The 12,019-nt window shown below is 37.3% G+C and overlaps 1 protein-coding gene across 1 annotated transcript in view; it reads left to right on the top strand.

The window, feature by feature from the left end:
• The first annotated feature begins 3,552 nt into the window (after window positions 1-3,552).
• Window positions 3,553-12,019, top strand: part of lov (BTB/POZ domain-containing jim lovell protein) — a 36,607-nt gene continuing 28,140 nt past the window's right edge. The window contains exon 1 of the mRNA XM_073088770.1: window positions 3,553-4,578. Coding sequence (XP_072944871.1) covers window positions 3,858-4,578 — 721 coding nt within the window. The 5' untranslated portion in view covers window positions 3,553-3,857. The remainder of the gene's footprint in view (window positions 4,579-12,019) is intronic.

Genomic DNA, 12,019 nt, shown 5'->3' with positions numbered 1-12,019 from the left:
TTTATTGATAAATTTCATCATGTTTCAACATGTGAGAATGTTCTTAATTATTTTAAAAAACATTGATTAATTAATCAACACGTCACGCACATTACGTTAATGATATCACAAGTATTTAAAGTTATTATGAATTTATAATTAAGAGGATTAAAGAACATTATGGACTCCAATGTTTAAACTAAGTTTGTTTCTTGTCAATCAATATTTATTAAATCGGTCATAAGACGATTAGAATGTTTTTATTTGCGAATCACTTTGTTTGGTAAAAAAACAGTCATCACTTCCTAACTTTGATATTAGTCATTAAAGTTTCCTAGTCTGTTTGTTGGGTACCTACGAATATGGCATAGTTTTTGTCTAATCAAATTTACATTGACAAAATCTTCTTCAAACCTGCGCAAATAATTCGTTCAGCGGTAGTAGGTACCTATGTATATTTTAAAGTTTAAAGAGCATCCGGGGACCTCTGGAAAGATTTTTTTTAATTATATCTCTAATCTTTATATATCTCTTTTTTTTTTAATTAAGTGGTCTCCACTTAGATTTTTTAGGAGGAAAACAATTAATTTACTGATAAACTATAATTTGATGTTCTTATTAGTGATCGAAGAATTTGATACAATTATCACTTAGCTTGTAAAGTGCATCCAAGGACAGTTCGGTGTAGCCACTTAGCTATGCGTAGGTACTTGTTCATAGTTATCAAAATTCGATGTCATCAATGATCGGGTCATCGGATGTTTTCGTTCAACGATATATTATCTATGTATCATGTGGTGGAAGTAGATACCAAATTGGTAACGTATCTACTAAGTTCACTTTTTTTATAATATAGGAGTAGCAGACGAGCATGCAGTCCACTGATTGTAAGTGGCTACTGCCGCCCATGGACATCTGTAATCAAACCCAGATAGGTTTAGATATTCCTATCTGAGGTTGGCCACAGATGCGCTGCTACCCCTGAGGACTAAGCTGGAACGCCTTAGAAAAGTATGTCTCCCTTACCATACCCTTCAAACCGCAACACAGCTATGCTTACCACTGCTGTTATGAGGCAGAAATAGGTGTGGCGGTGGTGCTGCCGGAGTCGAACCACAAAGGGTTCTACCACCTTCACTTAATGTAAGTGTGCCCAGTGCGTGTACCCAGCAGTGTGCTCAGAATGAGTAGGTGACTAGTCCACCACGCTGGCTAAGTAGGTTCGATTGTAAACTATACCTACCTTTTTGAACTTTATTTTATAGAACTGTCAAGCTTGTGGATTTCCTCATGATGTTTTCCTTCATAATATAGATACCAAGTGATACCTACTAATTTCTAACACATAGAAAACCAGAGGTCCGGGATTCGAACCTGAATACGTACCTAATATATATTAGGTACATTCATTACATCGCTAGGGTAGCTACTGACAAACTTTTAAATTATGTTGTACCCAATTTTAATTAAATTGAATAAAATTTAAAGCCATTAATTTTGTATCCAAAACACTTAATCCTTACCTATTATTATGTTTTTATAACAAAATGATTAATGGGTACATACGTAATACAATTAATTAACCGTAAAAGTATTAATTGTTTGTTAGTCAATTCAGTAGTTCTCGTATACCTAGGTATCTATGTCCATTGTCCATATTAGGTACCTACTTCAGTGTCGTCCGCCCTTACTGTCCCACTGCTGGGCACGGGTCTCCTATCATAGTTTTACGCCATAGTTCACCGCGTTGGCCAAATGCTAAGTGGTAGGCTTCGTACACCAAAGATTTTTTTATAAAAACTCTGATACAGATTTCTTCGCAAAGTTTTTCTTTATCCTTCAAGCAAATGGTATAATTTTAATACACACAGTTTATAAATATCAGAGGATTTCCAACCTCGGACCACCCGATAAAGAGTCCGAATTCTAACCACTACGCTATCACCGCTATAATATCACTTCCGTATCTTCCCAAAATTTCTTTTATCTGCCGCTCCAAAACGAGTAATAAATAGTTGTCGGGCGCATTGTTTCAGATTTTACCTGTTGGCTCGACAATGAATTACTTGGCCCGAAACTTCCTCTATGGAGGCTACGTGCATTGTGCATGCATGCATGCTACACGAATTAAAAACAATGTCTTTCGAAGCAATGTTTTATATTTTTATGGCAAGTTTTTTTTTTATACTTAGTGGGTAATGTATTTTTTGTTGTTTTTGGCTTGACTATAGGGTGAGTGATTCCAAATTTGAGACTAAAAATAAAAATCGACGTGTAAATAATTTTCTGAAAGTAAAAACCTACGTTTGAAGGTACCTTTGAGGTACCTATGTCTGCGCAACTAGCACTAGTTACCACCGCAACACCCAGCACCTGATGACAGAAGCTAAGGGGACCTCCAAGGGGGTTCCAACTCAGTTCTAAGGGGTAGCAATGCGGACAGGACAACCTCAAGTAGGACTCTTACCCCTTCAAAAGGTAACACAGCAGCACTGAACGCTGATGTTATTAGCCACACAAATTCTCAAATGCCAGTGATGCCTTACCATGACCACAAGGTGTTCAACCACGTTTGTCATCCATATCCATATAAAAACACCTATTTTTTTATTTACCTTACTATATTGTTATAGCTATGATATTGTTTTACCCATAGATATACCTACTACTAATAACGTCTTTATTAGTAGTATATCGATGGTTTTACCTATTTAGGAAATAGATAGAGGTTGGTACTTACAAGAATTTGAGTAGGTACTTTGAGTGTTGGTAGATACTATTTATTTTAGTGTACTTACCTAGTCCTAAACAATACCCAGTACCTAGGTACCTAAGGATATGTGACTCAGATGTTTCAATTACCCACAAGAATTACCTACCCACTTTTATTCAAATATTTGAAGCGCTCAAAGTGTCGAAAGGTTTTTTAATTTTAGTTTCCTGCAGATAATTGCTAAGAAGATAAAATAATAAAAATAATAGAACACAGCTTTTTAACTTTAATGTAACAAAGTATTTAATTGAAAACTTATCATATTGAACTACAAAATTGCCCCGTGTTTCAATAACCGCTGTAGCAAGTAACGACCTCTAGTAGTCACGACTGTAAAGCTCCAAATGTGAAAAACTTTTTCAAACCGCCAACTTTCAAGTTCCAAAAAGAGACGGACAAGTAGAAACATAATCTGTCCGGCAGACATCGCTCATGAAATATTACTTAGCACCACGTTATAGTCGCACAAAAGAAAGAGGTCACACCAGTGTCAGAATCGTTATCGCCCGGCTCGCCTAGTAAACAAATCATACGGGCACCTACATCCACTTCGTGGAAGCGGGACCATCCGAACACTCGCCGCATCTCGTGAACTGTAGGTATCCGAAAAAATACATAGTGTGGCCGGAGTAGGCGTCACGTGACGTGTGTAGGTATACATGTGACGTGAGGCATGTGTGGTGTCGGTGTGTGTCGCGCGGCGTGTGGAGCGTGCGGCTACGGTGCGGCGCGGGCGGGCGCGCGCGTGTGTGCGCAGGGCGGGGCCGGGGGCGGGCCCGCGCCGCTCTGCCGCCGCCACGCACCGGCACTCGGCACTCGCGCGACATCGCCGCTCCGCGCGCTCGCCTCAGCTCATTCCGCGCTCGCGAGCCGCCCGCGCCGCACGTCCGCGTAGATCCCGTGCCACCCTCGCGACGACACAGTGCCGTGCAGTGCTCCCGAACTTTTCGATTCGAGCGATGCCAGTGCCGCGGTCCGGCCCGGCGATCTGAGCGAAAGGGTTGGAGTGTGGTGCTCAGCGGGCGGAGGGCGGCGCGAGGCCGCGCACGCGCCCGCCGGCGAACCGCGCCGCGGCTCCGCACACGCGTCTGCACCGGCACGCGCGATGGACGACAAGCCGAGCGCCGGCGAGGAGCACTACAGCCTGCGCTGGAACAACCACCAGGCGCACCTGCTCCGCTCCTTCGAGGCGCTGCTGCACGCGGAGACGCTAGTCGACGTCACCCTCGTGTGCGCCGAGCGCCGCGTCCGCGCGCACAAGGTGCTGCTCGGCGCGTGCAGCCCGCTGTTCCGTCGGATCTTCAGCGAGAACCCGTGCAAGCACCCGGTGATCGTGTTGAAAGACTTTCAAGGATGGGAGGTGCAAGCCGTCGTGGACTTTATGTATCGCGGGGAAGTGTCGGTGGCGCAGGAGCAGCTAGGTACCGTGATCCGAGCGGGCGAGTCGCTCCAGGTGCGCGGGCTGGCGGATCAGGAGGCACCGGAACCGGTGGAGACGGAGCGGTCGCCGCCGCCGACGCCGCCGACGGGGCAGGCGGCCGCCTCGCCGCCGGCCAGCCCGCACAGCCCGCAGCCGCGCCGCAAGCAGGCCAGGCCGCGGCGACGCTCGGGAGAGTCGGACACCCCGGAGAACCTGTCGATGCGCCGCTCTCCTGGAGGCCTGAAAGCTGTGAGGCTGGCCCGCGGTCGATCACCACACAAGCAAGAGCCGGAGGAGCCCGAGGCGGACCCACCGCCACCCCCGCGGATGTTCCCGCCACACCAGGACATGTTCCCGCCTGTTCCACCACCTGCTGTCTCCGCTCTCTCACTAACGCCACCACACAGTAAGTACAATGTGTTTTATATATCTATTATAGTGAAGCATTGAAAAATCCTAGAATACTTCAGGATTTAAATCGAAAGTAGGTTTTGTTTAATAATTAAAAGTTTACATTAAATCATAATAATTCATTATTATATATATATTTATTGCGAAATTTTGAAATGTTTAAAACATAACAGCATAATAATTGAAATGTAAACAAAATTAATCCAGATTTAAATAAGTTCAGTCTAATTAGAATATCAGTGGTTCCAGTTGAAATTACGAGTGACGTATCGCGAAGTGCGGGATTCCTACTAGCCAATAAAAACATAAAGGTCGGCAATAACAATGCCGTTGTGGATGGATAATTACTGTGTAAATAAATAATTACTGGCAAAAACTGACCTCGTTCGCTCATTGTCAAATATATAAAAGTGATTCCAAGTTATTTTTGCTCAATGCTAAACATTTTTATAATATGTCTGCGCTGAATAGGTAATGTTATCAAGTAACAAGTTATCAATACAACGTTATGACAAAATACGGGTGACAAAAGGAACCGTTTAACGTTTTTCTAATAAAGTTCATTCAAAGTTTGATATAGCTATCTAAAATGTACCAATATCTATTTGTTTATTATTACGTCATACACCACTTTCAACTTCAAATAAGGGAAAGATTGACTTTAAAAGGTGCTATTAACCATACATTACCAGTTTGTAATGAACGTATGGCTAGTTTCCACGGGGGATATGGAGTTAATAAATTGCTTGTTAGTTTTAATGATTCGATTAGATCGATACGGTGTTAGCCGGAACCTTTCACAGATAAATTAAGATCACCTATTCATGTGTCGATATGTTATCTGTTCCATCGGCCGAAATGGTTTTAAAACCTCGTGCGCTCTATTATCTTTGGATTGAATATGGTGAAGGTGGACGTTACCTGTGAAATATGAAACGAACATTGAACATGTGCTTCATTCGCGCGTTGCTCTGTTTTTTGTGACGTCAATATTTTTAAAAGCTGTTTTAGAAAAATAAAAAAGTTTCTTAGAAATATACAAATATACTTGTGATATCATTTCTTTGATGCTAACAAACGTGTAGCTAGGCAGACGCTATTTACAATTCATTTATAATGTTTAAGTCCAGCCTCGGCTAATAAGGTGCAGATAGATAAATAATTAGTTAGATACTTATCTTATTTATCATCTTCCTATATTCATAACAGTCATTTAAATTATATTATTTAGATAAGTTAGACTAAATTTTATCAAAAATTTAAATGGACCAAATTCAATTACGTGTAATGAAACAGTAATATTCATACAGCCAGCCAGCTGTGTATTTATTTATTATTGGTACCTATATTACTTTACGATCTCTACTTATTTACAGCGGAAATGACCATAATCATGAAATACGAGCAGTTTATTTGCTAACGTTAAACATTTATTCAATATTTTCTATCAGAAAAAATAATAGGCAACGGAAACATAATTTAAATAATCATTAATTAATATAAGACGTGTGTAGCGTAAGATTGTGTAATGGTTACAGTTTCTTACCGTTATTAAGTTCTTCAAGGATATGATAAACATAATGACTAATTGATAATTATGACGGCTGTTAACGGGTATAAAGGGATAATGCGTTTCGAACTGACCAATCGAAATGAGTCCAACCGGTGGCTTTATACGTCAATTTTGTTTTATTGTTTCCGTAGTTTCGCGTATGTGCCGAGAGCTCGATTGCGACGTAATAGTCATAGGTCGTAATGAAGGGTTGCACGCACTCGCCTCGCTCCGACGACGTGCATGGGGAAACTAAACATACAGAGGGGAGTTTTCCCAACGTTTCCGCACTTGTCATTTTGTTCCTGAATCGAAACTTAAACGACTTCCACGTTTAATATGTTTACGCGCGCTCGTGCATGCGTGTAGCTGTCAAATTACTTTTTTTTTTCTTTTGAAAAGCTTTGATAATATTTTTATACTTTTGTATCCAACTGTATTTTAATTTAAATAACAAATGTGTATTCCGCAAGAGTGGCGTTCGAAAATTATATTAATTAGAGTTCTTTTTATTGTTTCCCCCATCTCCGTGTGTGATGAGAGGTTGATTACGCTTAATGGTGGTGCGTAAATGTAATGAGAGGCTGCCAGGGACCGCTGGCAATCACAAAACGTAACGTCGGGATGGCTTCCTCATTGTGTGCACTTGGAGTCGCCAAGTAATTCGAGATTTGTTTTTTTTTATTACCACTGTCGATTAGTGTTTCTTTACGGCTCAGTAACTACATAATTAAGTATACTATTTTTCTGTTCCTTGCTAAGAAATACAGAAGAGATGACTCGTATTTGTCAATGAATAGGTATTAGGTACGTAGCGAGGTAAGTTAAAAAGTAACGATAGTAATACTTATGTCTTAACATTTCTGTAATAGGAACTGTCACTGTCAGTGTAGGATCTGTCAAGCATTTTTTCTTTTTCATAAATATCATATCAGTCATGAATTGATCAATAGCCTTGGTGTAAAATAGAGAAGCTCTTAAATGAGCTTACGAATACTGCATAGGTTTTAACGTTTTTGAACATTACAAAGGAGCACGGAGCGCATCACTCATAACTCTTGTCTTGTTACTCAAATGTCCATAAGATGTTTGAATCACTACGTACGGTGGAACATGCTCGAAGCCCACCTGTTACCTAGTAATTCTCTGTGAACTATATGTGACGCTTACAGTCAAACAACATATTTGCTTATCTTTCTGATAAATGCGTCTTTTAGTACACGGTATGTTAAAGCTGTGTAAAGTTTGCGCTTAGTCCTGTAGTCGGTAGCGCCATAACCATAAACGTGTAAACGCTAAATAAGAGTGCAAATAGTTTTATTTCTAAAACAATTAGCTGTAATTTGCGCATAATCATCACTTCGTGTGCGGCTTTGTCGGCACTAGGTAGTCCTAGTGGTAGTCAAATTGGTTGTTTTATGACATTGTCAGTGGATTTTGTAAAAATAAGCATGCAGTACCTACACTTGATGTTGAATTTATTACAGTTACTGCTTATTATTGCGCTCTTTTTTTTTAATAAAAATACAACTGCATGTCATACAGTCAACCTGGTGTTATGTGTGTTACACTGCATTTGGCTAGTAATATTAATAAGAATTAAAAGTAATAATAGGTCGAACTGATATAGATCGGTTATATATGAGTTTTTCTGGTTTATGGTGTAGGAAACGCAAATGATTGTGCTGTACCGTTCACCACCATTTTGCTCTAATAAAGACTAACCTAACTTTTAAAGTCCGTTGTACCATCTGTGCTTATAGACAATTTTGGAATACACACAAAATTAGACAGAACGAACTACCTTGTGTTCTCATTCTAAGACCGAAGTCTATATTTATCCTGTTAATTATTATATCAGCTCCCTCAAGGTAGCTGTAATATAATAATTGAATTGTGAATGGCTGTTGATCGTGATAACTTCGTTAATGTCTCCACGTATAATTGTAAATTGATAATATTTAAAATAATATTTTAAGTGTTTTATACGCAGTACATGAAAAATAATGTACTGTGTATAAAACCTGTACGTACTTAATACCTGTACCTGTTGTACGAAGACAGCTTGATTCAGTTTTTATATTCGCAAAAATATCATAAAATCATACTAGCCTTATAACTTACGAGTAATTATATAATATTATATAAGTACATAAATACTCACAGGCAAGTTTTAAGTGGTAGAAGTCACATCTATCTATCATCTATATAATAAGTCTATCTGCCTGCCGCTTCAGTTATCACCATCGCCTATACTAAAGCAGAACCAAAAAAGATAGCACTACACTGCTCTTATAATGCTGCAGTATGTACGCTTATGGCACAGTCAAACTGCGAAGATGTCTATTACCTCGGAAAAGTGATTTTTTCAGTGATAAACATGAATTTAGTTACTGGATCTACTGTACAATTTCGGTTGGTAGGTAATGTATAATTTCTACTATGTTCATTCTTATTTCTCATCGAATTATCAAAACAATATACGTACAGCATTGTTTTAGGATTTAATTTACAAGTAAAGAAAGAAACTTAATATTTAATAAAATTGAAATTTAATTTAAATTGTTTATTTTAATTTTCAACCATTAAAACGCAAAAATACTTCTTGAGCTGCCGAAATAACAAAAGCTACCATATTCCGATCATAATAAAGATTAATTTCATTCGTTGACGGACAACGGAAGACTTGGGGTTAGCGCCCTCGACTTTCGAACTACTTTGCCGCTTAAAAATCCTCATAGACTCAACTTTTGAAGGTTAGGCACCTACATAATTCACTGATTTATCCTTTGGTATGGAAGAAAAAATGTTTTTCTAAAGTTTAATGTACATTTACTGTATAAATAAAATGACATCGTAATATTAGTATTAGTTCTTTGGGTGAGAGGTGAGAGGTTTTGGGTTTGAGTTGTTATGAAAATATATAAAAAAAAGTTTACATATCATTGGACTATATTTACACGAAACTTGACAAAAATCTTTTTATTTTTTTACGCTCTTTATTTATTTCAAACTTACCCTGATACTCTGCCTCTATCAAAAAAAAAACAATGGTGCGTCATAGGTTCATATATTTACACCTATTTATAGATTATGCTGGCTCTTTACATTTTTATGACACATTGTGGAGTCATATTCAAATGCATTATAATCTTATTAGATCCTTAAATAAATCAAATCATTAATCATCAACCCGGTAATTATTTAAATGTGTACAGTAATACAAATGTATCATAACATATTCATATTACTATATAATATCTGTTATTATCTGTCAAAAAACAAACAGATAAAAACGTAAAAAGCTCATGTCATTTAATAGTTTTTTTTTCAGTCTATGACACGCGTAATGTAGATACGTATTTTTTGCGCTATTAATGATATCACTATGGTTATTTTTATTAATTCTCAAACATACAATACTCTCAACAGACACCAATAAATCATTATACTGCTGCTGACATAAATCCTACGGTCACGCTAGATCTGCAACCTATTCAGGTTTTACTTATGTTTATTAGCTAGGTACAGATAATAAAAAAATACATTAGATCAGTCTATAGATAAGAAAAAGTCATTTTAAAAACTACATGTCAACAAACAATAACAATTAAGATTATTTTCATAAAACTTTTTTTGTCACACAATTAATGATTTAAACAGTCAAGTAACTTCAGTAGTAAAATTAAAAAAGAGACAAAACGGTTATCAAAGAACGGTTATTTTCCTGTAAAATGGGTATTATAATTTTAAAGTCCAACTGCGTTATTTCTAAAAACCATCAGCCTTTCCAATATACATTTTTACATTGTAACGAAACAACACCTATACTAATATTTTCTTTAGTAACGGACAGTCGCAGAAATCGCATGGTCAGATCTGTAATATATTAAATACTACGAACTACTTAAAAGACTAACGAAGCCATGTTCAAGTAGACATCAATAAATCATGATTCTACGCCACAAATGCATGACACGCGAAACGGTGGCCATCGGGCACATAACCTTCGAGGGTGGCAAAAAACGGAAAATGCGCAGGCGACGACATTGGCGCGGCGCGGCGCACGCGAGGGTGACTAGGGCCGACATACGTCACTTATCTTAATACAGGATAAAATAAACGCGCTTATTTTTTTATTATGATGGATCTATATTGTAATTTAATTCTTCGGTAATGTAGGTCGTTCGGTCAAGCGTTGTTGTTCAATTGTCTTATGATTAATCTTGTAGTAAATTGCTGTGGAATTAGATTACTTTTACAATCATTCGGGTGCAAAAAATATTGTAGGCATAGGTCAGTTTTTGACTTTGGTTCCCTTTCGTGCACATTAATATCACGTTTGTTTAATTGTAAATAATTGTTTAATTGTTGTTTGTTCATCACTAAATGGTAAAAAATCATATGATTATTCAATTTTCATATAAGAAGAATAACATAAAAATACCACTTCGTCTTTTTTACGTATATATACAGAGGCTAAGTAAGTAAATCTTTAGCCCATATCGAAAGCCTAAGGGACCTAATCTTTCTAGTTATTCTTTTTTAATAAAAAAATCCCATTCAATTTAACTTTTAAAATATAAAAAGATTATCTCCATAAATCTATGCAGATATGGTGTTAGTGTCGAGGATGACAGTGGGAGCGCGGCCGCGCATTTACATTCAATCGCCGCGCCGGTGACCCACTTGCGGCATCTTCGATAAACGCCGCTTTCCAAGGAAACACATGTACACCATGCTTAGGTGCTATAATTATATCTATACCCACTTAGATATCTTTTTATCTTGTGCTCTTTAGACGGCTTAACTTTAACACTGTTTAAAAAATAAACCGGTATGAGATTATTTTATAAAAAACTAGCTGACCCGGCAAACTTTGTACCGCCTCAAAATCTATTTATCAAATATATTGCATATAAAATATAGCCTATGTTACTCGTAGATAATGTAGCTTTCGAATGGTGAAAGATTTTTTAAAATCGGTCCAGTAGTTTTTGAGCCTATTCATTACAACCAAACAAACAAACAAAGTTTTCCTCCATATAATATTAGTGTAGATAATGTAGTTATAATTTATAGATCATAGCGCACAAATAGGAAAAATATTTGTTTATTTATGCATTATATCGTTTCTAAATTTCATATTATACTAATAAGACGAATACTTAATTAGAAACCTCGCGTAAGCCTCCACGCCTACTTAACTTAAGGTTCATATTTATGTAACATACCTTGAAAAATAATTACTTGACAACCTTTTTCACTTAAGAAATATACCAACCAATCGAGTCTAATATTTGCTTAATATGAAAATGAAGGTAAACTTAAACTTAACTTGGACGGACTTCGTGCGCGTTTACTGCTTGTTTACATGCTATAAAACTTAACAATGCTCAACACAATCTTCACGTCATACATAACCTACATAGGCAGAAGGTAAAAATGCTAAAGGCACTATCTCGTCTCCATTACAAGCATGAAATATAATGTGCATACTTCAAACATCTGCGTGCTAAATGTTAATTGCCATCGCTATTGTATTAACTATCACGTAAGCTTTTTATGCTCATGTAGTTTATTGCGGCGCCACGCTCGCTATACTCGACGTGTGTTTGATAAGGTGAATTAACTATGAACAAAAATCATTTAAGTACCATAACTATAAGTTATTTGTGAATATATATTTTAATTTTACACCAATTTTACTGATAATTACGATTTACGTTAAAATTAATTTATGTTGAACGACGAATAAATTTGTAATGAAATAAGGTCACAACGAAAGTCATCGATTGAATGGTTCATACAAATTTAGATGGACAAATATTACGAGATTTTCATGAAAAACATGATTTTTGTTTTAATATAAAATCGTATAACG

Source organism: Epargyreus clarus, unplaced genomic scaffold (assembly GCF_041222505.1).
Source record: "Epargyreus clarus isolate Ecla_fem2 unplaced genomic scaffold, WU_Ecla_fem_2.2 ptg000027l, whole genome shotgun sequence".
NCBI classification, from domain to species: domain Eukaryota; kingdom Metazoa; phylum Arthropoda; class Insecta; order Lepidoptera; family Hesperiidae; genus Epargyreus; species Epargyreus clarus.
Note: the sequence above shows the minus strand (reverse complement) of the source record. Positions and strands in the feature narration are given on the sequence as shown.